The sequence below is a fragment of the Papio anubis genome, chromosome 16 (genome assembly GCF_008728515.1).
Source record: "Papio anubis isolate 15944 chromosome 16, Panubis1.0, whole genome shotgun sequence".
Taxonomy (NCBI): domain Eukaryota; kingdom Metazoa; phylum Chordata; class Mammalia; order Primates; family Cercopithecidae; genus Papio; species Papio anubis.
Genome location: NC_044991.1, coordinates 31,941,558 through 31,967,971, shown reverse-complemented (window position 1 = coordinate 31,967,971; position 26,414 = coordinate 31,941,558). Strand labels below are relative to the sequence as shown.

General features: G+C 53.0%; 1 protein-coding gene across 4 annotated transcripts in view; it reads right to left on the bottom strand.

Moving 5' to 3' along the window:
- Window positions 1-26,414, bottom strand: part of BID (BH3 interacting domain death agonist) — a 37,524-nt gene that overhangs the window by 2,292 nt on the left and 8,818 nt on the right. For 2 of the 4 annotated variants that reach the window (XM_031656496.1, XM_003905195.5), the window contains exons 2-5: window positions 14,523-14,592; window positions 7,685-7,895; window positions 2,913-3,052; window positions 1,566-1,778 (exon numbers count right to left, since the gene is read on the bottom strand). In XM_031656496.1, the coding sequence (XP_031512356.1) occupies window positions 1,566-1,778; window positions 2,913-3,052; window positions 7,685-7,895; window positions 14,523-14,534 (576 nt within the window). In that variant the 5' untranslated portion in view covers window positions 14,535-14,592. Of the gene's footprint in view, window positions 1-1,565; window positions 1,779-2,912; window positions 3,053-7,684; window positions 7,896-14,522; window positions 14,593-15,252; window positions 15,272-26,414 lie in introns of those variants that run through there. The other 2 variants (XM_009216743.4, XM_031656495.1) reach the window with 2 other exon arrangements.

Here is a 26,414-nt window from a genome sequence, read left to right as displayed (position 1 = left end):
TTTACTTAAAAACCAAAGCCTGAAGTAATGCTTCTGACATATCATAAAATCCCAAACATTCGCTAATATTTTTAAATTTACAAATAAGACACATCCACTTAATATCCATTTGGGTCTATGAAACAGAAGCGCCAGATTTTGCTACATAGGGGCAACCGCAAAAACCGGCCCTTCTTGGGCAGCGTTGTGAACACTCTGTTTTTAGAAACAGGGTCTTGTTTTGTTCAGGCTGGACTGCAGTGGCACAATGAGCTCACTGCAGCCTTGAACTCCTGGCCTCAAGCAAAGAGATCCTTCTGCCTCAGCCTCCTGACGAGCTGCCTCAGCCTCCATGATGGCGTGAACTAGCATGCCACCATGCTCAGCTAATTTTTTTTTTTTTTTTGAGACAGTGTCACTCTGTCACCCAGGCTGGAGTGCACTGGCGTGATCTTGGCTCACTGCAGCCTCTGCCGCCAGGATTTAAGCGATTCTCCTGCCTCAAGTAGCTGGGATTACAGGCACCTGCCACCGCACCCAGCTAATTTTTTTTTGTATTTTTAGTAGAGATGGGGTTTCACCATCTTGGCCAGGCTGGTCTTGAACTCCTGACTTCATGATCCACCGGCCTTGGCCTCCCAAAGTGCTGGGATTACAGGCATGAGCCACCACACCCAGCCCTCAGCTAATTATTTTTATAAATTTTTTAGAGACAGGGTCTTGCCATGTTGCTCAGTTTTGTCTCAAACTCCTGGCCTCAAGGAATCCTCCTCTGCTTCCCAAATTGCTGGGATTACAGGCTTGAGCCACCATGCCCGGCCTTTACACGGTGACTTCTAATACCTGGTTATGGGACAGATGTGCTCTGGAAAAGATTTTAGACAGCTCCCCCCTTTCTCGACTACTCGTTTTGGTTCACATTTCACCGTTTTTTTTGAGATGGAGCCTCGCTCTGTCATCCAGGCTAAAGTGCAGTGGTGCGATCTCGGTTCACTGCAACCTCTGCCTCCGGGGTTCAAGCAGTTCTGCCTCAGCCTCCTGAGTAGCTGGGACCACAGGTGTGCACCACCATGCCCGGCTAATTTTTGTATTTTAGTAGAGATGGGCTTTCATCATGTTGGCCAGGCTGGTCTGGAACTCCTGACCTCAGGTGATCTGCCCATCTCGGCCTCCCAGACTGCTGGGATCACAGGCATGAGCCACCACGGCTGGCCACATTACACTTATTTTTATGACAAGGCAAACAGTCTGAAAAGCTCATTGTGGGCCCTCCAGCCCTTTCCTTCCACTCTGCACCTGCTTATGCTGTGAGGACCCCACCAGGAGTGCAACATGAGCCTTTGCCGCCCCTCTGAGTGGAGCACGTCTCCAATAGGAAGCTGGTAAAGCTCGAGAGGACTCTGGGTGCCCTTCACCACCTTCCACACATAGCTTTCTTGCTCACAACAGCAGAACCTAACCCGAGCAGGACAGCCTGTAACCCTTGTGCTGGCATCAGAGGCAGCGGCCCCGCTGGGCTTCTCAACCTTCCAGAGAAAAGGGCATGGGCAGCAGGCAGGGAAGGGGCTGACTTCATGGGTTCTTACGTTTCTGGCTAAGCTCCTCACGTAGGCGCGTAGGTTCTGGTTAATAAAATTCACCGTTGTTTGAAAGACATCACGGAGCAAGGACGGCGTGTGACTGGCCACCTTCTTGGCCAGCAGCAGGGCCAGCACCAGCATGGTCTTCTCCTTCTCCATGTCTGTAGGGTACGCCTGCAGCAGCTGCTCCAGGGCAGTGGCCAGGTCCCTGTTCCGGTCCTGCACAGAGGGGCACACACAACCTGGTTCACTAATACTCTTCCCTCTCAAAGGAAACACAGTCCCCAGTATGAGGCAGCACTTCAAAGGGAAGTCCTGATTAAGTATCCAGGGCTGCTGGGCTGAAAGAATGAGAAGCAGTTGAGTTCTGAAAGGCAATGGAAAGGGAAGATTGCAATCACTCCCTGCAGGGGGCTCGTTAAGCAAACGCATGTGTGCTGAGCCCCTGCGCTCACTGTTAGACGGTGATGGGATACAAGAAGCCTTCGTCGTCCCTGCGCCCAAGGCACTTCAAGTCCAGAACTAGTGACCACCTGCGACACCTTAGGCCCAGGCCCATTTTATTGGTGCAGACCTAGCTGAATGGAGGCGAGGAAGGGGACTGCATGGGGGGTACTGGACACAGACCATGAGGCTGGCGAGGACCGTCAGGCCCGTTGGCACACATGTAGAGTTACACGGGAGTGTGCCGGCCACTCCTGCGTTCTAGGCAGCTGCTGGGGACATCACAGGCTGGCCCTGCTGAACAGAAGCATGACTGGATTTCTAGGAGGTGAGGACGCCTGCGTTTTCAGCTGGCAGAGTCGAAAAAGTGGAACTTTCTCCTCTCAGCTCCCATCGCTACAGGTCTGTATTTGGCAGTTGGAGGATGTAGCTCTCCTTCCCGCTAAGTGTTTTGTGGACACGGTGCCCCGGACCAACCTTGTATCCCCCACAGTGCCAAGCAAACGGTAGAGCTCAGAAAGCTGTGTGGGTTCCAACCAAGGAGCCCCGCAGACCAGCAGGTGGCACCCCAGGGCTTACGGCTCTCACTGGCACCACTATTGAACTCCCTACAACCCAAGAAAGCGCCCGTTACTTCTGTCAGCCAAACATGCTTCCTTCATCTTTTAGAGGCTTTTACCCCTAAACTCTTTACTCTGATTGAAGGTTCAGGTTTCCTCGATGTGAACCAGCTGAATTCTTCTGAAAAGCAATGAACCATGCCCTGTGTCCAGTTCCTTCGTCAGAGTTCTGGAACGGACAGTCACGAGTTGAGTGGCCTCACGCCACAGTGGGCTGCCTGGTGAGAGGCAGGGGACAGCCCCCACAGGCTCACTTACCTGCCCACATGGTCCTCAGGCCCTCACTCACCTCCTCCGACCGGCTGGTGTTCCCGAGCTGCAGGGCCAGGCCGTTCACCAGGCCCGGAGGGATGCTACGGTCCATGCTGTCCCCGACCTGGGCGAGGTGCCTGGCAATGTTCCGGATGACGTCTTCTTGGCTTTCAGAATCTGAGTGTTCAGGCAGGGGCGGCAGAGACAGAGCAGACTCAGCAAATGGCCCTGATACCGTCTCCCACACCACCCTGCCCCAGGAAAGGACAGGTCTGCGATGGGACAAGGCCAGCCCCTCACCCCACAGTGTAGCGCCAGCCCCCACTGGACACGGGCTCCACTCCACCGGGGCCATGGCAGGCGGGCTGGGTACCAGCGCTGAGCTGAGTTCTGGGCAGTGCCAGAGCTTAGGGCCTCGGCTGAGGCCTAGGTTCCCACGCACAGGCACCATGTCCCCACGGGCAGGGTCAGTGAAGCCGGGGTGTCACGACCACGCCTGAGGTACGAGCCTGGCAGCAGCCTCATGGCTCACACCACACAACCCAGCAGGGTTGGCCTTGGCCTGGGCAGCCGTTGGGGAAGGGGCCCTGTGGGCAGACAGCATCCCGGACCCACCTTCGCCCACTCCAGCCTGAGAGCCCCCATTCCTCGCCGAAAGCCCCCATTCCTCGCCGAGAGCCCCCATTCCTTGCCTAGAGCCCCCATTCCTCGCCAAGAGCCCCCATTCCTCACAGTCCCGTCTCAGGAAAACCCCAGTTGTCACTGGCACCAGCAAGGCCCTGGAGAATCTCTCCTGCCTTTCTGACCGGAGATCTCCTCCTTGCCCCTCAGTCCTGCTCCCCTGGACCACAGCCTCCATGCTGCCCCTGCCCGAGTACCACTGTCGCCGCTCCATGTCGGCCAAGCTCAACGACCACGCTCCCTGCCGCCTCCGTTTCTTCCTCAACACTTGCTGTGTTATTGTCTGACGCCCCTGCTAGAGGCTAAGCTCCCTAAGGGCTATGATTTTTTAATCTGTTTTGTCCACTGACAAATACCCAGCACTTAAAATAATGCAAGGCACTCAGTAGGTGCTCAGTGAACAATTGTAGGGACCAGGTGTGGTAGTGCATGCCTGTAACCCCAGCGCTTTGGGAGGCGGAGGACAGAAGATTGCTTAAGGCCAGGAGTTAGAGGCTGCAGTGAGCCATGACTGCACCAGCAACAGAGCAAGACCCTGCCTCTACAAAAAGCTACTTTTTTTTTTTGAGACGGAGTCTGACTCTGTCACCCAGGCTGGAGTACAGTGGCATGATCTCGGCTCACTGCAACCTCCGCCGCCGGGTTCAAGCAAGTCTCATGCTTTAGCCTCCTGAGTAGCTGGGATTACAGGCGCCCGCCACCACACCCAGCTAATTTTTGTATTTTAAGTAGAGATGGGGTTTCACCATGTTGGTCAGGCTGGTCTCGAACTCCTGACCTCGTGATCCACCCACCTTGGCCTCCCAAAGTGCTGGGATTACAGGCGTGAGCCACTGTGCCCTGCCTCTACAAAAAACTTTCAAAGGGAGCCAGGTGTACTGCACGTACCTCTAATCCCAGCTACATAGGAGGCTGAGGTGGGAGGACTCCTTGAGGCCAGGAGTTCAAGGCTGCAGTGAGCTGTGATCACACCACTGCCCTCCAGCCTGGGCAATGGAGCACGACCCTGTTTCTTTTTCTTTTTTTTTTTTGAGACGGAGTCTCACTTCTGTCAGCCTCTTTAGGCTGGAGTGCAGTGGCCTGGATCTCGCTCACTGCAAGCTCCGGCCCCAGGTTCAGGCCATTCTCCTGCCTCAGCCTCCCAGTAGCTGGAACTACAGGCTTCCGCCACCACCTCGCTGTTTTTGTATTTTTAGTAGAGATCGGGTTTCAACTGCAGCTAGCCAGGATGGTCTCTATCTCCTGACCAGGATCCACTGTCTCGCCTCCCAGCTGATTACAGGTTTGAGCCACCGCGCCCGGCCTGACCCTGTTTCTTAAAAAAAGTTTTAATTGTATAAATGAATGAACGGGCCTGTACCTAGCTCCTAGTAAGTGTTCAATAGATGCCAGCTATTGTTATTTCTCCCATTAAATCTTCTACTTTTTTTTGTGCTTGCAACTTCCCTCTGGCTTTTCTGGTTTTGGCTACTGTTCCCGCCCTCAGTCAGCTGTCAAATCTCACCTTATGTTGCAGACACAAGTGTTTTGCCTACCCTCTGCCACTGTTAGCTCTCATCTGATGACGACAGTCCCACTCCCCGCCGTCCAGTCTACTCTGCCACCTTCACAGCACAGACCTCAGAGCAGGGCAGGGTTGGGGGAAGTGAGGTGCCAAAGAGTGGGCACGTTCTTAGAAGCTGTGCTCTGGGGGTTTCACGGCCTCCCTGGAGTCTGACGTGGAACATACAGTATGGCTGCCACATCGCTTCTCTTCAAAACCTTTCAAGGGCTCACCTCTGCTTAAGTGACAAGTCATGACCCAGCTCAAAATACATGATTTCACTTCCACGCTTCCTAGGCAAACTCAACTATTCACTGTAGCTTTTTTTTTTTTCTTTTGTTTTTGAGACGGAGTCTCACTCTGTCACCCAAGCTGGAATGCAGTGGTATGATCTCAGCTCACTGCAAGCTCTGCCTCCCAGGTTCAAACAATTCTCCACCTCAGCCTCCCAAGTAGCTGGGATTACAGGCATCCGCCACCATGCCTGGCTAAGTTTTGTATTTTTTTTTAGTAGAGACGGGGTTTCACCATCTTGGCCAGGATGTTCTTGAACTCCTGACCTTGATCCACCTGCCTTGGCCTCCCAAAGTGCTGGGATTACAGGCATGAGCCACTGCACCCAGCCTCACTGTAGCGTTTATAGCCGCTGGGCTTTTGCTTAAAAGAGGGCCATTCCCTCTTCCCGGTTTCCAAGGAACCAAATGTACCCAGCCTCCAAGGCCCAGCTCAACGGGAGCTGCAGCCCCACAGTTTTCCTGATTCCCTGCAGAGCAGAGCACCCAGCTCCTCCAGCACCTCATCGCTCCCCCAGCACCGAATCTGTGCCTCGCTTGTCCCCAAAGCCTATCCACCTTGCTTCAGTTACGGACACGTCCTCTCTCCCTCTGGCCACCAGCCCAGTAGCAACAGGAATCTTTCCTGATCCGTCTGTGTCCAGCCAAGTGAGCGGACTCACCAAAGAAACCCCGGCAGCCAGAGTCTCTACCTTGCCCCTCTTCCCAGGCTTGCCAGGGACTAGATTCACACACCACTTTCCCACCAGAGCACCGGTCAGGCTAAGTGAACTGCCATGATCACTTTTGCCGGTGCCACTTGAGTCAAGCCCGGTTTCTCAGTCTAGAGGCAAAGGCCGGCATGGAGAAAAGAGCGAGAGAAAAACACCAGGGCAGACTGGGGCTGCAGCTGCCCCCACAGCAGTGCTGACAGCAGAGCTGTGCCCGTCCACTCCTGCCCTTCCTGGACCTTCCCAAGGGGATCCGGGGTTTCTCCTCAGTTCAGAGCCAGCCAGAAGACGTGCTGGCTGGATTAGAAGGCAGAGACGTTCTCAGACACCTCCCCCCACCCCCCCACCCCCACCCCAGGCTAGTGGGGAACTCCAGCCACGTTCTCAAGCACTGATCTAAGACAGGTGGGAGGCAGAAGGCTGGGTCAGCTGTTGGTCTCCCCCACAGCCACCAGAGGGCAGCACAACCCTTGAGCTCCGAAGGCCTGGGCCAGGGTGGGAGTCTACCTGGGCAGTCTCCCCCGCTAAAACAGCCTGACGCAGGCAGCTGGAGTAGGGCCCAAGGCCTGCATTTGGAAAGGTTCCTCGTGTAATTCCAACGTGCACACTACTGAAAGCCAGCGTCACAGGGCCGGATCTGGAAGTGGGTGAGCCTCCACACGCCCCCAGCCTCTGCTTGGGACAGCCCGTCTGCAGAAGCAGCCCCTTGGCAAAGGCGAGTGGAGCTGGAGGCAGGAGGAGAGCGCAGGGATTAGCAACAGGAAAGGTGAGCAGTCTGGAAACCATGGTGGCCTGGAAGCCGTGCCCTACAGTGCGAGGGCAGCTGAACCCCAGCTTGAGGGGGGGCCTGGCCCTACGTCCCGGCGGTGAGGCGGTGACATGACCGCAAGCTGTGTGATCTGGAGCCAGTCATTTACCCTTCGCTGGACCTGGGTTTCCTCACCTGGAAATGAGGTTCCAAATGCTTCTGTGTTCTTGTATAGGTAATCACGGGGCATAATGTATACGAAAGGAAAAGTGTCAGGTATAGACAGGGGCAGAAGTCACTGTGAAACCAGTGGGCCTCCATCAATGGGACAATCAGCCAGGCCTGCTTGGGGAGACAGGGGCCGTGCCGGGAGTGCCACCTGGGGGCTTTGCCCAGACCCAGCAATGCCCAGACCAACCAATCAGAATCTCTGGCACCAGCATTTAAAGCTCCAGGTCCTTGAGACGATATAAGGCCAAGTGAGAGAACCCCTTGGGTTATATAATCCAGACAAGTGGTTTGCAATCTTTGCATCAGAATCACATTTGGGAAACTGGATAAAAACACCATTCTATGTAGGTCCAGACACGGGACTCAAGACCAGTACATGGGATTCTGGCTCATCAGAAAGGAAGAATTTTCTAACCGAGTCACCCAAAAATGGTGGGCAGTGAGTTCAGCAGCACTGGAGGGAATCAAGTAGAGACCAATCAGTCAAGTGGTTAAGTGATACCAACCTACGTGGTAGCTGAAACTGCAGAGGCGGAGGCTGAGCCCAGTAACTGGCGACAGAAAAGCCCAGCTTTGGGGAAGGAGGTGGGGCCGGCCACCTACCTGCCTCTATTCTTCCCATGCGGGAGTGGCTGCTGCGGTTACCGTCCGTCTGAAGCTCGTCGTAGGCCTCCCACTGGGCAGCTGGCACTGGCAGCTCACGGCCCAGCGCGTCCAGCTCTCTGCGGAAGCTGTTGTCAGAGCAGCTTTGGAGGAAGCCGAACACCAGTAGGTTTGTGACGCACTCATCCCTGAGGCCGGAACCATTGCTGACCTGAGGGGAAAGGGGAGTCAGGAAGGCGGGACCTCAGCCAGGCCAGAGGCCCCTCCTGCAAAGAGCTCCAGGTGCGGCCAGCCCAAAAGAGTCTCGCAGGCCCCGGAGAGCTGAGGGACCCTGTGGGCTGGAGTGCCCTGCAGGAGGTCTCAACAGGCAGAGGCAAGGTCTGCGGCCCTGGCTTTTAGCAGCACCGCCCGTAGATGGCAGGGAGCGAGCCCCGACTCTGCAGAAAGGGATTCCCCTGCAGAGGAATCTGCTGGACCTCCTGAAACACGTGGCTGGGGAGCTTCCACTGGGTGAGAAGGCCACAGGCTGTTCTGCGGAGGCGAGTGAGTGACACGCGGGCATCATCCATCATCCTGTGCTTGCACGCTTTCTTCAGGTTCCCCCGCAAGCTTCAGCAATCTGAGCCCACCTTTCCTGGCTGTGCTTCCAACAGGCGGAGCCCCTTTCTTTCCCCTCATCTCCTTCACGGGCTCAGGAGGGTACTGGGCAGATGGAAGATTTCCAGTAACTACTGTGGAGTGGTGACCACAGCTGGGCACCTGCCTTCGGCCAAGCTTGGTTTACTTTGGGTGGATGTGTCCTTAATCCAAACCCCACAGGGAGTGGTGGGGCTGGCTCCTGCTCTACCCGGAGGGGCTGGGCTCTTGGCCGACAGCTCTCCAGCTCTCTGGGCAGCACTGGCAGCTGTAGCTCGGCCAGCGTCTGTGCCGCGGGAGATGGCAGGGACTGTTCTTGCAGTACTGACTGTGTTTGGGGCTGTATTCTTGCAAACAAAGGTGAACCCTTGTAGCATCTGCAGCTGGGTGTGCCCAGAGCAGAGAAAGACATAAGGTGGAAGAGAGAACAAAACAAAAAGAAGGGCGGGGATGCTGAGATCTGCCCTGGTTCACACACAAAGACCTCCTGGGCTGCCAGAGAAGGGCGGGAGGGAAGATGGAAGTGCAGGCAGAGATTTATTTCTATCCTCTAAGCCCATAATATTTTTCATTAGAAAAACCAAAAACTTTTAGAGGACAGTTCTTACAGGGCAAATTGCTTTTTTGTTTTTGTTTTGAGATGGAGTCTCGCTCTGTCACCCAGGCTGGAGTGCAGTGCTATGATCTCGGCTCACTGCAACCTCCGCCTCCCGAGTTCAAATGATTCTCCTGCCTCAGCTTCCTGAGTACCTGGGATTACAGGCGTGCACCACCACACCCAGCTAATTTTTGTATTTTTAGTAGAGACGATGTTTCATCATGTTGGTCAGGCTGGTCTCGAACTCCTGACCTCGTGATCTGCTCCCCCTTGGCCTCCCAAAGTGCTGGGATTACAGGCGTGAGCTACAGTGCCCATCAGCAAATTGTTTTAATGCTTTGCTACGTGACGCCTGTAATCCCAGCACTCTGGGAGGCAGAGGCAGGAGGATCGCTTGAGCCTATGAATTTGAGAGCAGCCTGGCAGCAAGATCCCCATCTCTATAAAAAATAAAAATTAGCCAAGGGGGCATGCACCTGTAGTCCCAGCTACTCATGAGACTGAGGTGGAAGGGTCACTTGAGCCCAGAAATTTGAGGCTGCAATGAACCATGATCACACCACTGCACTCCAACCTGGGTGACAAAGTGAGACCCTGTCTCAAAAAAGAAAAAAAAAAAAATGCTTAAAATAAGGAGCTTGTGTATTGCTGCAGCCATAAAAAAGAATAAAATCATGTCCTTTGTAGCAACGTGGATAGAGCTAGAGGCCATTACCCTCAGTGAACGAACTCAGAAACAGAAAATCAAATACTGACTGTTCTCACTTATAAGTGGGAGCTAAACAATGGGTGCCCATGGACACGAAGATGGAGCGAGCAGGCACTGGGCGCTTTAGGGCAGGGAGGCGGGGGCGGGGCGGCACGACACAGTCCCTCTCCAGGCAATACCGGAAGCCCAGTCCCCACCAGTGCATGATATTCCCATGTAGCAAACATGTATGTGTACCCCTGAATCTAAAATAAAAATCAAATAAGGTGCTTGTGTATTGCTATTCAGCCTTTACTTCTCCAAAGTTGTTTCTGAAAACAGGAAAAATTGTATGCAAAATTCCACTGCATCAATTCCTAACAGTTCCTGTATGCAGCAGCCTCATGGCACGAGACAGCTCACAAACAGGATGTGCTTCATTCCTGCCTCAAGCGACAGTCCTGGTGAGGAGAGAAGAGAGGACGCAGGCAGTACTGTGGGCTAAGCTGTGTCACCCAAAAAGAAGTGTGCAAGTCCTAACCCCAAGTACCTGCCAATGTGAGCTTATTTGAAAATGAGGTTTCTGCAGATGCAATCAAGTTAAGATGAGGTCGTATTGGATTAGGATGGGTCCTAAATCCAATGACTGGTGTCTTTGTAAGAGAAACAAGAGGGAGATTTAAGCAGAGACACACAGAGAGAACACCATGTGAAGACAGAGGCAGCCACAGGAGCCGGGAGAATGCCCCAGAAGGAAGCAGCCGGGCAACACGGGATTCCAGCCTTCCGGCCTCTAGAACCAGGAGGGAATCGGCGTTTGTTGTTTAAAGCCACTCTCCTGCTTGGAATTGCCTACAGCAGCCCTGAGAAGCTAACGCAGGCAGCCGCTGCCCAAGGACCTCTTTGACCTGCGCTTGGTAAACAGGCATCCAGAATCTGGACACAGAGTGGCACTGCCACCATGGCAGGTCAGGCTATCAAACTCAAGATCCCACAGAAAACAAAGACTTGAGGGGGCAGGGAGGGAGAGCAAAGAATGGCACCTGCCAGAGAAGGTCCAGATGCTGCGAGTGACCGTGCAGTCAAGCACTGGGCCCAGTGGGTGGAGAGCTGTGTGGACAGGCTCCTGTCTGGACCAGTGCTTCAGGGACAGGCTGGGCTGGTCCCGCAGGACAGGAGTGGGCTTGGAAGATGGATGTCATTTAATTCCAAGAATAGAGCTTGTGCTGTGCCAATATGGAACCATGCCCTTTTTTGATCTTCTAGATCCACTTTTTTTTTGGAGACAAAGTCTCACTCTGTTGCCCAGGCTGGAGTGCAATGGTGCGATCTCAGCTCACTGCAACCTCTGCCTCCCAGGTTCAATGGATTCTCCTGCCTCAGCCTCCCAAGTAGCTGGGGTTACAGGCACATGCCACCACACCTGGCTAATTTTTGTATTTTTAGTAAAGATGGGGTTTCAGCATGTTGGCCAGGCTGGTCTGGAACTCCTGACCTCAGGTGATCTGCCACCTTGGCCTCCCAAAGTGCTGGGATTACTGGCATGAGCCACCATGCCCGGCCTCTAGATCCATTTTTGATAAAAGAATTGATAGTTGTTTATCTTTTAGATCACAGGAAAAAAATATGCTAAGAGAAATGATTCAGACAGGAAATTCTGCAAGGCATGTTACAAAAGTGATCTAATGGAGGCAGAAATAATAAGACCAGCTCCAGTGCAAAGAGAAGGATGGTACTGGCCGGGCACGGTGGCTCACGCCGGTAATCCCAGCACTTTGGGAGGCCGAGGCAAGTGGTGAAACCCCATCTCTATTAAAAATTCAAAAATTAGCTGGGCGTGGTGACACGTGCCTGTAGTACCAGCTACTCGGGCGGCTGAGGCAGGAGAACTGCTTGAAACCCAGGAGGTGGAGGTTGCAGCAAACCGAGATCGCACCACTGCACTCCAGCCTGGTGACAGAGCGAGACTCTGTTTCAGAAAAGAAAAAAAAAAAAAAAAGAAAGAAAAAGATGGTACCTACCCTACCCAATGCAGTTTCATAAATTGGAAAAATCCTGTTCCCCAAACCTGGCAAAAAAATAGCACCAAACAAAAATAAAACCAATCTCATTGTCTTTGTTTTATCAAATATCAAAACAATCAAAGAGGCAGCAGTTGGAAGATACTGACAAGCAAAATAATGCAAAGTTCTCCACACTTTTTAAAGGAAAATTAGGAACACTGATTTTGTTGTTGTTTAGACAGGATCTCCCTCTGCTGCCCAGGCTGGAGTGCAGTGGTGCGATCTTGTCTCACTACAGCCTGAGAGTCCTGAGCTCAAGTGATTTTCCTGCCTCAGGCTCCCAAGCAGCTGGGACTACAGGCATGCACCACCATGCCTGGCTAATTTTTGTAGTTTTTGTAGGTATGGTGGTCTCACCATGTTGGCCAGGTTGGTCTCAAACTCCTGAGCTCGAGCAATCCACCCACTCCGCCTCCCAAAGTGCTGGTATTATAGGTGTGAGCCACTGCACCCAGTAAATTTTCTGTTATGTGCATTTTACTGTATTTTATTTTATTTTATTTTTACTAGGGGAAGAAAAAGAAATATCTACATAGAACTGGCCAGGCGCGGTGGCTCATGCCTGTAATCCCAGCACTCTGGGAGGCCGAGGCGTGTGGACCACGAAGTCAGGAGATCAAGCCCATCCTGGCTAACACGGTGAAACCCCGTCTCTACTAAAAATACAAAAAATTAGTGGAGCGTGGTGGCGGGCGCCTGTAGTCCCAGCTACTCGGGAGGCTGAGGCAGGAGAATGGCGTGAACCCGGGAGGCAGAGATTGCAGTGAGCTGAGATCGCGCCACTGCACTCCAGCAGGGCGACAGAGCGAGAGTTCGTCTGAAAACAAACAAACAAAACAAACCAGAAAAGAAAGAAATATCTAAACAGAATTAAAGTTCTGATGGGAAAAAAGGCTGAACCCTATAATTTGAAAGAATCTTTCAGAGTGTTTCGCTGTGACCCCAGCTCTGTGGCCCCGGGCGGGCTGCCTCACTGCTGCCCCGGCTTTCCCCCTCCGAAGGCAGGAAAGGGGAGCGCTGCGCGCGGCGACGTCCAGCCCCTCACTGGCCGGGCGGGCAGAGGGAGAGGCGGCGGGAGGGCAAGCGGCGGGAGGGCAGGCGGGGAGGGCAGGCGCCTCCTCCGGCGAGTCGGGGCGCTGCACTGTGACGGCGGCGTTCTGCCTGCGGAGGCCTCCAGAGCACGAAGCCGGAACAGCAGCGGCAGGTGGGAAGGGACGGTGGCACCCACAGAGTGGTCTTTTGGACACTGACAAGAAGCCTGGATCAGGACCGGGGGAGCTCCTGCAATCTCCTCTGTTCACGTAACTAACATCAAACTCGAGCCACTGCCTCAGCCCTCCAGCCACCACGCTGAAATCCACACCATCCCCACCTCTGGAAAGGACGCCCAGTAGGGGCAGCTTGAGAACCTCCTGGGTGCTGGGTGCTCTCCATGCTCAGAAACCGCGACACAAGCCGCCAGTCACTAAGCGCCAAGGCATTAGACTTCGCAGATGCCTTCCCAGAGGCTGCCAGGACAGCGCGAGGCCCCGGTGCCGGTCGCCCTGCAGAGGCTGCAGAACTCGGCAGGAGGGGCGGGAGGAGGCTCTGATGCAGCGGGTGGAGAGGCTCCTGACCCGTGTGCTGTGATCTTCTCTCCCCAGACCATTTAAAGGGAAGGAGAGACAAGGAGTCCTTCAGGGAGCATCCTGCTGAAGGCAGGGCAATGACCACGGGGGCTCCGGGCTCCCCTCCCAGAACACCACCGCTTTTATCTATATAAAGACAGGGTCTTAACTATGTTGCCCAGGTTTCTCAATCAAACTCTTGGCTTCAAGCAATCCTCCCGCTTCTGTCTCCCAAGTCACTGGGATTATGTGCCACCTCACCCAGCTATGAAGGGAAATTTAAACCCAGTGGGTTGGCCGGGCGCGGTGGCTCACGCCTGTAATCCCAGCACTTTGGGAGGCCGAGATGGGCGGATCACGAGGTCAGGAGATCGAGACCATCCTGGCTAACACGGTGAAACCCCGTCTCTACTAAAAAATACAAAAAATTAGCCGGGCGTGGTAGCGGGCGCCTGTAGTCCCAGCTACTCGGGAGGCTGAGGCAGGAGAATGGCGTGAACCCGGGAGGCGGAGCTTGCAGTGAGCTGAGATCCGGCCACTGCACTCCAGCCTGGGCGACAGAGCAAAGACTCCATCTCAAAAAATAAATTAATTAATTAATTAATTTAAAAAAAAAATAAATAAATCCAGTGGGTTAAAAATGTTTTGAAACACCTTACAGTTTACAGCACTTTTATTTGACCTTTATTGATTTATTTGCTCCTGATAGCAATGGCATGGGTTAGACAAGTATTGTTGTCTTGCTTTTACAGTTGAGAGAATTGTATGAAGTGCTTATGTAATGCCCACTTTCTTGTTTTTAAATCTCTTTTGTGTGTGTTTGCTGGCTTGCTTGTTTGGACAGGGCTGCAGTGCACTGGCACAGTCACAGCTCACTGTAGCCTCGACCTCCTGGCCTCAAGGAATCCTCCTGTTTGGTCTCCCAAAGTGCTAGGACCCACAGCCTATGGCTATCAATGGTCTTAAACCAAAAGCCCCCTTGCCCTTGCAGTTAGCCCCAGCCGCTGTGTGGAGGGGCCGCACCGAAAGCGGAGTGCAAGGAAGGTGCAGGACAGGGAAAGGGAGGACTTCCCGGCTCTTGCCTGCTTCAGTGAAGGGGCTGGGCGGGGTTCGTCTGTGCGGAGCTGTGGTAAGGGCCATGTGGGCTCAGTCTTAGCCCTCATGGAGGCGTGCTGGGGGACATGCCGGCCCTTACCCCTCACCCCCCACCTCCCACAAGGCACCCGCAGGGGATCTGGCCTCTGACCTCACAGTCCATGGCCTGGGCAGCACGGCAGCGCCAACTCACTCCTGGTTCACGGTGTCCCAGCGGCGACCTGGAAGAGGACACACACAGAGTGGGCGGCTGCTCCTGGAAAGCCCCAGTCAGGACCCCTCGGGAGGACAACGCAGCGGGCTTGGGCTCCAGAAATGGTGGCTGAGCCCAGGTCCTGGCCTGACCAGAGCATCCTGGGTTTCTTTCCTCTTGGCTGGAGCCAAGCTGTTTCCCTCATTCCAGATACTCGCCCAGGCACTCAGTGCCCTGGGGCCAACCCCACACCTGAATTCAGCCCTCCCATGCCACCCCAGGAAGACCTCAGGCATCAGGGAAACAGGGCCGTCGGCTCACAAATTATTTTATTATCATAAAATGTAAAATGTTTATAGAGAGAGAGAATGGATTTGACAATTAAAAAATTAAATCTTCCGGCTAGACGCAGTAGCTCATGCCTGTAATCCCACTTTGGGAGGCTGAGGCAGGAGGATCACTTGAGGTCAGGAGTTCAAGACCAGCCTGGTCAACATGGTAAAATCCTGTCTCTACTAAAAATACAAAAATAGGCCAGGCGTGGTGGCTCACGACAGTAATCCCAGCACTTTGGGAAGCCAAGGCGGGCAGAACACGAGGTCAAGAGATAGAGACCATCCTGCCTAACACAGTGAAACCTCATCTCTATTAAAAATAGAAAAAATTAGCTGGACGTGGTGGCACGCACCTGTAGTCTCTGGTACTTGGGAGGCTGAGGCAGGAGAATTGCTTGAACCCGGGAGGCGAAGGCTGCCGTGAGCTGAGATCATGCCACTGCACTCCAGCCTGGATGACAGAGTGAGACTCTGTCTCAAAAACAAAACAAAACAAAACAAAACAAAAAACAAAAATAAGCTGGGTGTGGTGGTACATGCCTGTAATCCCAGCAACTCGGGAGGCTGAGGCTGGAGAATCGCTTGAATCCAGGAGGCGGAGGTTGCACTGAGTCAACATTGCACCACTGCACTCCAGCCTGGGTGACAGCTCGAGACTAAGATTGATCTGAGATGACGATTGCTTGCACCCGGGAGTTCAGGGCTGCAGTGAGCTAGGATGGTGCCACTGCACTCCAGCCTAGGCACAGAGGGAGACCCTGGCTCTAAAATAAAACAATGACCAGTCTGGGCCAGGCACAGTGGCTCATGCCTGTAATCCCAGCACTCTGGGAGGCCGAGGCAGGCGTATCACGAGGTCAAGCGATGGAGACCATCCTGGCCAACATGGTGAAACCCTGTCTCTATCAAAAATACAAAACTTAGCTGGGCATGGTGGTGCATGCACACCTGTAGTCCCAGCTGCTTGAGAGGCTGAGGCAGGAGAATGGCGCGAACCTGGGAGGCAGAGGTTGCAGTGAGCCGAGATCATGCCATCGCACTCCAGCCTGAGTGACAGAGCGAGACTCCGTCTCAAAAAAAAAAAAAAAGAATGACCAGTCTGGCCAAAATGGTGAAACCCCATCTCTACAGAAATACAAAATTAGCCAGGTACGGTGAAGCAAACCCTGTGGGCCCAGCTACTCAGGAGGCTGAGGCAGGAGGATCACTTAAGTCCAGGAGGTAGAGGTTGCAGTGAGCGGAGATCACACCCCTGCACTCCAGCCTGGGCAACAGAGTGAGACCCTGTCTCAGAAAAAAAAAAAAAAAAAAAAAAAATCTTTGTTGGCATCAGTATAGTAAGGTGTCTTAAAAAGACTGAACACAAATTTCTACAGAACACTGTGAATAGAGTGATCCTGTTTTAAAAAGTATTTGCCTGTGCGTGTGTGTATAGACACAGTATCAGGCTGAACCAAATGAAATGGCTATTTTGTAGGACAAAACCAGGCACTGGCAATTTCACATGGTTCCTGAATACATAGGAAATAAAAAGCAAACAGAGGAGAGAGCCTGTGCCCAGGCAGAGGAGGTGGCAGGAAGCAGCACTGACAGGCACCTCACCCACCTCCCCACCTTGGGGTTCACACAGGCCTGGGGGCCCTGCACCACTGCAGGCTGCACCCCACTCTCCCACTGGGGAGCCCAGGAGAAACCCTCACTGGGTGTGGCTGTGCATTTCATAGGAAGGGACCTGAGCTGCACGACAGACAGGGAGGCACCAGGACCCAGCTCCGGGGCCATCTGCCGGCTCCACAGGGGAGGAAGGGGAGCCTGCACCCACACGAGACAAAGCGCAAGACAGAGCCCACCCCACGAAACAGGCCACAGAGGCCACAGCACCTCCCAGGGCCACTGCCCAGGCCACGGCACAGTGGACCAGACCTTAGCTTCCGCCTCAAGGTCTGTAGCCCCCGCGCCTCGCCACTTTGTTCTCCAAGGAACAACTTCAGGGGTCTCTGTGGGGAAAGTGCCCACTGTCACCTCCGAGCTCGGGAGGCAGCTCACAAAAACCAGCTTCCTTCAGACTCAGATACACGCCCGCGTCACAAGCAGACTGCGGCCACCTTGGCATTGCAGCGAGTCTCCCACCATAGTCTAACGCTGTGTCTCACGCAGTCCTTCTCAGCCAGGGCGACCTGGACACCCAGGAAATATCTGGTGCTGTCTGGAGACATTCACGGGGCGCATGCTCCTGGCACTGCAGGTAGCAGTGGGGGCACTGCTGAGTACCCTGCAATGCTCAGGGTAGTCCCACAACCTATCCAGTTCAAAGTGTCGCTAGTGTTCAGGGCCGAAGTCCACACCAGTGTGTTCATATACACAGCGAACACCACTAACCCATACCAGTGTCACATACATGGTGGAACACCCACTAATCCAGACCGGTGTGTCACACACAGCAGAACGCCACTGACCCATACCGACATTGTCACATCACAGAGGAAGACCACTAACCCATGCCGGTGTGTCACATACACAGCAAATACCACTAACCCCAGTGTGGGGCATGCGAATAGCTTACATCGTCACCACTAAAGACAAGGCTGGGATGAATACCCCGATGGGATTTTTTTTTTTTTTTTTTTTTTTTAAAGATGGAGTCTCACTCTGTCGCCCAGGCTGGAATGCAGTGGCACGATCTCAGCTCACTGCAAGCTCCACCTCCCGGGTTCACGCCATTCTCCAGCCTCAGCCTCCCGAGTAGCTGAGATTACAGGCACCCGCCAAAACGCCCAGCTAATTTTTTGTGTTTTTAGTAAAGACAGGGTTTCATTGTGTTAGCCAGGATGGTCTCGATCTCCTGACCTCCTGATCCGCCTGCTTTGGCCTCCCAAAGTGCTGGGATTACAGGCGTGAGCCACCGCGCCTGCTCCCCCTGGGACATTTTCTATCAAATCCATGATCATATGGGATAACAGAGGGGCGAGGTGGTGTGGCAGTCTAGGGAGAGGACAGAGTGAGGGCAGCTCCCCTGGGCTGTGCCTTGAGGCCGCACGGCCCAGACCCTGGGGGCCCCATACCCTGGGATGTGAGGCCGCCTCCTCTGGGCAATGGCCTCGGAGGGCTTTAGGAGCAGGGAGTGGCATTCCTAGGCCTGGCTGGTCAACTTCGGGCGGAGCACCAGCCCTGCATCGGGTAACCTCTGGCTTCATTTGTCACTTAAGAAGAAATCGAATGAGTCAATTGCAGCTGTGAGTGGGCCTCCGAGGGCGTGGATGCAGACTCCCTGGAAACCACAGAGGCTCCCCAGTCAATAGCGGCCCTACCCCCACCCCAACCCCTAAACAAAGTTGCCAGTAAGAAGGAAACTCAGGCAGCCAGGAGTTCATGCCTCCTGGCTTCCGAGGGCCAGTGGGAAGACAGCCAGGCAGGTGGGGAACGGGAAATACCCTTGCCTCACCTCAGTGAGGCTGCCCTCATGCCAGGACGCTCACAGCCAGGATCCCCGAGGCCCTAGCAATGAGCAGGGTGAGGGGCCGAGCCCTGCATGTGCCATTCCCCCAGTCTCCAGGACTCTGCCGGACGGGGGTGACAAATACCATCTCTGACAACAAGGACCCCAGCAGTCACTGCCAGGCCCCCTCCGCAGGCCTCCCCTCCAATCCTCACCACAGCCTCGCCAGGAAGGCGCTTCTGCCCTGGTTTCAGAGACACGGCTGAGGCTCCAGGGTGCCCAGGGAGGGCAAGGGGCAGCTTCGCTGCTGCTGAGCTGGGGGGCGCCAGGCCCTCACGAGCATGCTCAGATGCCAGCTTTGCTTCTGAGGCCCGTGGGCCTCCCATGCACTCTGGAAGCCAAATGTCCTAGAACTCATTGAAAACATCACGCAGCCAGTCAGATAGAGGCGTGGGCCACGTGGGGACAGGCACAGCACACAGGTGCTCCCAGGGGGAAGATTTGTAAGGGCCAGATCTCTGCAGGGCAGTCCTCTCCTGGGCCAACATCATCCCTGCCTTCCTGGTCCCACTCACAGGCGAGAGCTGACTCACTGCATTTCTTTTCTGTTTTTGTTTTGTTTTGATTTGTTTTGTTTGAGACAGAGTCTCACTGTGTCACCCAGGCTGGACTACAATGGCGTGGTCTCAGCTCACTGCAACCTCCACCTCCCCGATTCTAGCGATTCTCCCGCCTCAGCCTCCTGAGTAACTGAGACTACAGGCGCCCGCCACCACACCTGGCTAATTTTTGTATTTTTAGTAGAGACGGGCTTTCACTATGTTGGGCAGGCTGGTCTCGAACTCCTGACCTCATGATCGCCCACCTTGACCTCCCAAAGTGCTGGGATTACAGGCGTGAGCCACCGCGCCCGGCCTGAATTTCTTTTTTTTAAGAGATGGAGTGTCGCTATGTTGCCCAGGCTGGTTTAGAACTCCTGGGCTCAAGCCATCCTCCCACTTCAGCCTGAACTCCTGGGCTCAAGCCATTCTCCCACCTCAGCCTGAACTCCTGGGCTCAAGCCATCCTCCCACCTCAGCCTGAACTCCTGGGCTCAAGCCATCCTCCCACCTCGGCCTGAACTCCTAGGCTCAAGCCATTCTCCCACCTCGGCCTGAACTCCTGGGCTCAAGCCATCCTCCCACCTCGGCCTTCTGAGTAGGTGGGGCTTCAGGTGTGCACCACAGCACCCAGCTAAATTTATTCTTAAGTAACAAATGACCGTCACTATGTTCCCCAGGCACACACACCTCCTAAACACTATGCGACCTCGAGGTCACCCACACGCGGCACAGGAGGGCACGCCAGCCCAAAGCCAGGACAACCAGCTCGACTCATGCCCTGGCCACCACTGACACGCTCTGTGGCTTTGGGGTGGCATTCTCCCACTGGTAGACGTGCTGGGCTTGCTGGCAGTGCAGGCACTGTACTCAGGGCTAGGGACAATGGCAAAAATGATCCATGTGTCCCTGGCCCAGTGGAGCTTATTTACAAAAATATACCATTATAAATACAGTGGACACCATGAAAACAAGCATGTGCTACTACTCTAGGAACGTCTATCCACCTCCCAAACCTCACAGCATGCTCTGTGCAGCGCCAAGGAACGCGCCAACCAGGGAGTGTGAACACACAGGCACTGTGACCTAGACTGGTGACCCAGAGAAGGGGCAGTGCCATTTGGGTCAGGGCTGAAGAATGCCCAAGAATTAATCAGAAAAGGAGAGGGGCAGGGAAGGAATTCCTGACACTTCACTTTTCCAGGCCTTGGTGTCTTCAGAAAAATAAAGGGTTTGGAGGCCGGACGTGGTGGCTCACGCCTGTAATCCCAGCACTTTGGGAGGCCAAGGCGGGCGGATCACGAGGTCAAGAGACTGAGACCATCCTGGTCAACATGGTGAAACCCCGTCTCTACTAAAAATACAAAAATTAGCCAGGTGTGGTGGTGTGTGACTGTAATCCAGCTACTTGGGAAGCTGAGGCAGGAGAATTACTTGAACCCAGGCGGCGAAGGTTGCAGTGAGCTGAGATCGTGCCACTGCACTACAGGCTGGGCAACAAGAGCAAAATTCCATCTCAAAAAAAAAAAAAAAAGAAAAGAAAAATAAAGGATTTGGAGAAGGTGATTTCCTTTTTGTTTTTTTGTTTGTTTGTTTTTCTGAGACGGAGTCTCGCTCTGTCGCCCAGGCTGGAGTGCAGTGGCGTGATCTCGGCCCACTGCAACCTCCGCCTCCCAGGTTCAAGCGATTCTCCTGCCCCAACCTCCTGATTAGCTGGGATTACAGGCACCCGCCACCATGCCCGGTTAATTTTTGTATTTTTAGCGGAGATGGGGTTTCACTATGTTGGCCAGGCTAGTCTCGAACTCCTGACCTCGTGATCTGCCCCCCTCGGCCTCCCACAGTGCCGGGATTACAGGCGTGAGCCACTGTGCTGGCCTGTTATTGTTCTTAAATGAACACATGTGAAAGGTTTTATTCAATTCATTTTTAACAGAGGAAACAGCGATGTTGAAATCATTCAAAGGAGTCCACGAACTGTGTGCACAGGCAACAGGGAAACTGGGAATGTGCTCACAAACTGAGGCAAAACTGGGCCCAATAGCCACAAGGCACTGGTTGCTTTCCACAGAGCAAAGTTCAATCGCATTTCTTTCTTCCTTCCTTGTTTTTTTGAAATGGAGTCTCGTTCTGTCACCCAGGCTGGAGTGCAGTGGTGCAATCTCGGCTACTGCAACCTTCACCTCCTGGGTTCAAGTGATTCTCCTGCTTCAGCCTCCCAAGTAGCTGGGGCTATAGGCATGCACCACCATGCCCGGCTAACTTTTGTATTTTTAGCAGAGATGGGGTTTCATTATGTTGGCCAGGCTGGTCTCGAACTCCTGACCTCGTGATCCGCGCCCCCCCACCCCCACAGCCTCCCAAAGTGCTGGGATTATAGGCGTGAGCCACCATGCTGGCCACAAAGGATTCTTTAACTGAAAAGAGCGGGACTCATGTGGGGCACTGCCCTGACCATCCCTGATGCAGCGAGAGTTCAATTCAACTAAGTCTCCTTGTGCTTCTTTGACTAATTTAGGGGCCATGCAGTGTTATCAAGCAGCAACGAGGCACAAAAGCAGCTTCTCCCTGGCTATCTTCAGAAGGAGTCTTGGGGCGGGCGGTGGCTCAAGCCTGTAATCCCAGCACTTTGGGAGGCCGAGACAGGCGAATCCACGCGAGGTCAGGAGATCAGAGACCATCCTGCTAAGCCCAGTGAAACCCGTCTCTACTAAAATACAAAAAAACCCATGAGGCCTTGGTGGCCGGCCTTGTGATCCCAACTACTCAGGAGGCTGAAAGCAGGAGAATGGCGTAAACTCCCGGGAGGCGGGCACAAGTGAGCTGAGATCGGCCACTCACTCAGCAGAACTCCATCTCAAAAAGAGAAGGAGAATCTTAGATTGCCCTTGAGGGGCACCATCCAGCAGTCCTTTGCTCCTGCCCCAGGGGCTGAAACAAGCCTAAAGAAACCAGCAAGGCTTTGGCGGACAGCTGACTCGCGCCTGTAATCCCAGCTGACCCACCCCAGGAAGCCAGAGGCAAGATCACCTGAGGCTCAGGAGTTCAAGGCTCCAGCCCTGGCGTCCTAGTGAAAACCAGGTCTCTACAATATATACTAAAACCAGCTGAACATGGTGGTGTTTGCCTGCTCTGATCCCAGCTACTGGGAGAATTGCTTGAGCCCAGGATGGAGGTTGATGTGAGAGCCAAGATCCGCGCCACTGCACCTCCCACAGCCTGGGCAACAGAGCCCTGACCCTGTCTCAAAAAAAAAGAAAGAAAGAAAAACAATTCTAGCAGGTTACTCCTGTGGGGCCCGTGTGAGTGAAGCCCTCTACTCAGGCATGAGGCGTGTTCTGGAAACTGCCTTAGCGGCAGGGACTGGCGCTGTCATTCACCTTTTACCCGCCAGAGGCTCAGAGCCGCCCTTCAATCTGTTAGGTGCACCGTGGCTTCTCGCCAGTCTCAAAGTTGGATGGAAGCAGACAAACTTCAAGGGAAGCTGCCAGTCAGTCAAGAAGCCCCAGCCCGCGTGAGGCTGACAGCATAGATTCCTAGTTACTGTGTGTGGCTTCCAGGATGGTTGCTAGTGACAGCACCCGGCTCCACAAGCTGGCCTGTGGCCTCCCGGGGGTCCTTGAAGGTAATGAGGTGCTACGTATTGCTAATATCCTGAGTTGGTTGGAGTGCTGACACGTCCAGCACTTTGGGAGAAGGATCACAAGGTCGAGATTGAGACCATCCTGGCTAACACAGAAACACTGTTCTGCATAAATTAGCCAGGGCGCGGTGGCGGCCACTGCAGTCCCAGCTACCGAGGCTGGAGGCAGGAGAATGGCGTGAACCCTCGGAGGCAGAGCTTGCAGTGAGTCAGAGATCGCCACTGCACTCCAGCCTGGGTGACAGAGCGACCTGCCCCAAAAAAAAAAAAAAAAAAAAAAGAAAATATCCTACACAGAGCAGGGGAGGGCACTGACAAGCACGGGGCCTCCCGCCAAGCCCAGAACTTCCGAAATATTTCAATGAACAACATTTACATGTACACACCGAACCAAGAAGCGGCGGCCAGCGTCTCTTGTGATTTGACAAGCACTCTTCCCGTGCGGGTCTTACAAGGTAACACTGAAAACAAACCTCATTATGTTTATAGTATTTTTCTTTTTATGAGGTAAATGATCAAATCTTTGTGATTATCCAGGGGCACTCGGAGCCTCAGGGACAGTTTCAGAGGCAATCTGGACAGTTGTTAAGGCAGGATCACGGCGTCTGAGAGGGAAGACTCGATTATCCATTAACAAAACAAATCTGATCTTTCACAAGTGAAGAACCTTTGCTCTTTGTTTTTCCCCCTTAAATAAGCACGAACATAATAAAGTCAACATAAAGCATTAAAATGATTCTGCTATACAGAACCTCTCTGCCATCCAGGTGGATTACACAGAAAGGAAAGAATAATCTTTCACTTTGGTTTTTTTTTTTTTTGAGACGGAGTCTTGCTCTGTCGCCCAGGCTGGAGTGCAGTGGCCGGATCTCGGCTCACTGCAAGCTCCGCCTCCCGGGTTCACCCCATTCTCCTGCTTCAGCCTCCCGAGTAGCTGGGACTGCAGGCGCCCGCCACCACACCAGGCTAATTTTTTTTTTTTTGTATTTTTAGTGGAGACAGGGTTTTACCATATTAGCCAGGATGGTCTTGATCTCCTGACCTCGTGATCCGCCCACCTCAGCCTCCCAAAGTGCTGGGATTACAGGCGTGAGCCAACGCGCCAGCCATAATCTTTCCCTTTGAAGGCAAAGGCATTAATGAGTAAACAAAGGCAAGACCATCAAGACGAGCAAACTTTGCTATTGTGACATAATTCATCGCTGCTTTTCAGACTCAGGTACCGTGACGATAAAAGGCACATACCTAGTTTTGCCCTTCACTATGTTTTTCGTCATTTTTACCATATTCTGGAAAGGTAAATTGCTTTAGGAGGGAGTGTGGACCAGGATATCCTAGGGTGCCTGAGGCCCTTTTCAGAGAATCTGTGAGGTTGAAAAGCTTCCATAACACAGTTTCTTCTGTCACTCTCTCACGAGCGTACAGTGGACTTTTCCAGAGGCTGAGCAAAAGAGATACTGCAACAGCGAGAATCCAGGTATCCTCTATTCATTTAGACACCTAGGAGATCTGCAGAAACACGGACGCAGTACTGTTCTTCTCAACAGAAATGTTTTGTTTTATACAATAGTTACATTGGCCAGGCGCAGTGGCTCACGCTCGTGAGCTCCCAGAACTTCGGGAGGCCGAGGCGGGTGGATCACCTGAGGTCAGGAGTTTGAGACCAGCCTGACCAATATGGTGAAACCCCGTCTCTACTAAAAGTACAAAAATTAGCCGGGCATGATGGCGTGCACCTGTAACCCAGCTACTCGGGAGGCTGAGACAGGAGAATTGCTTGAACCCAGGAGGCAGAGGCTGCAGTGAACCAAGATTGCACCACTGCACTCCAGCCCGGATGATAGAGCATGACTCTGTCTCAAAATTAATTAATTAATTAATTTAATTAAGCAATTTCACAAATTTCAAATGAATCAAAAAAATTTTTTTTTTTTTTTTTGGAGACAGGGTCTCACTCTGTCAAGCAGTCTAGAGTGCAGTGGTACGATCATGGCCCACTACAGCCTCAAACTCCTGTGCTCAAGTGATCCTCCTGCCTCAGCCTCCCAAAGTGCTGGGATTACAGGTGAGGACCACTGTGCCTGGCCTATTTTTAAAATTTCTGTTTTAATTCTAACACAGAATATAGGGATAAAAGCCTACTTAATCAAACGCTTTTTGGTTCCTCAATAATTTTTATACATAAAGGGATCTAGAGACCAAAAAGTTTGAGAAGTGCTGCTTTGAGGGAAAAAAAACTTTTTTTTTTTTTTTTGAGACGGAGTCTCGCTCTGTCTCCCAGGCTGGAGTGCAGTGGCGCGATCTCGGCTCACTGCAAGCTCTGCCTCCCGGGTTCACGCCACCCTGCCTCAGCCTCGGAGTAGCTGGGACTACAGGCATGCACAACCACTTTAGCCAATTTTTTATTTTTAGTAGAGACGGGTTTCTCCACACCAGCTGGTCTCAAACTCCTGACATCAGGTGATCACCTGCCTCGGCCTCCAGCGCTGGGATTACAGAGCAAGCCACTGCGCGAGATTAACCATCAGTCGCCTAGGGAGCGAGTGCAGGAGGTGAGTTCAGCTCACTGCAAGCCTGACCTTCCGAATTATGCCATTTCCTGTTCAGTCTGAAAGTAGTTGATCAGAGCCGCCATCTTCATTAATTTTGCATTTTAGTAGCTGACAGGGTTTCATTATAGAGTTGAAGATGGTTCGATCTTCGATTCGCAGATCCAGCTTAGCTGTTCTCGCTATCGGCATGGTCAAGCATCGCCAAGAATTTCGCTTTTAAATGAAAACCAGTCAGCGCCGGGTGGTTTTCGCTCTTTGCAATCCCTGTTGGCGCACTCGGGAAATCAGACGGCGGACCACAGGTCAGAGATCGAGACTATGCTGCCACACGCAGTCCTCGCCTCAAAAATACAAAAATTAGCCGCATGGTGGCGGAGCCTGTATCCCAGCTATCCGGGAGGCTGAGGCGGGAGAATGGCGTGAACTCCAGGAGGCGGAGCTTGCAGTGAGCTGAGATCTGGCCACTGCACTCCAGCCTGGGCAGAGCTTGTGACTCCGCCTCAAAAAAAAAAAAAAAAAAAAAAAAAAAAATAGTATTAAATTTAAAGTCTAATGCATTAAAATTATTAGCACAGCGGGCGCAGTGACTAATGCCTGTAATCCCAGCAGACTCTGGGAGGCCAAGGCAGGAGGGATCACCTGAGATCAGGAGTTCAAGACCAGCCTGGCCAACATGGTGAAACCCTTGCCCTAATAAAATACAAAATTAGCCAAGTGGTGGCACACACCTTGTAATCCCAGCTACTTGGGAGGCTGAGGCAGGAGAATCGCTGAACCCGGGAGGCAGAGGCTGGAGTGAGCTGCTCGCTCCACTGCATTCCAGCCTGGGTGATAGGGCAAGACCTCGCCTCAAAAATACAATAGGCTGGGCGCCGTTCATGCCTGTAATCCCAGCAATTTCTGGGAGGCCAAGGGGCAGATCACAAGGTCAAGAGATCGAGACCATCCTGGCTAACACAGTGAAACCTCTGCCTCTACTATAAATATTAAAAATTAGCCAGGAGTACAGCACCTGTAATCCCAGCTACTCGAGCCTGAGGTAGGAGAATCTCTTGAACCCAGGAGGCGGAGGATGGCGGACAGATCGCCACTGCACTCCAGCCTGGGCAAATAGAGGAGACTCCATCTCAAAAAAAAAAAAAATTATAATAAATAAATAAATAAATTATTAGAAGTGGATTTTTCTATATGTTCTGCAAAATCTTCAGAAATATTTACTTATATAAACTAATCACAAACCAATCAGAATAGATTTAGCAATACGTAACTGAACGAAGTACAACAA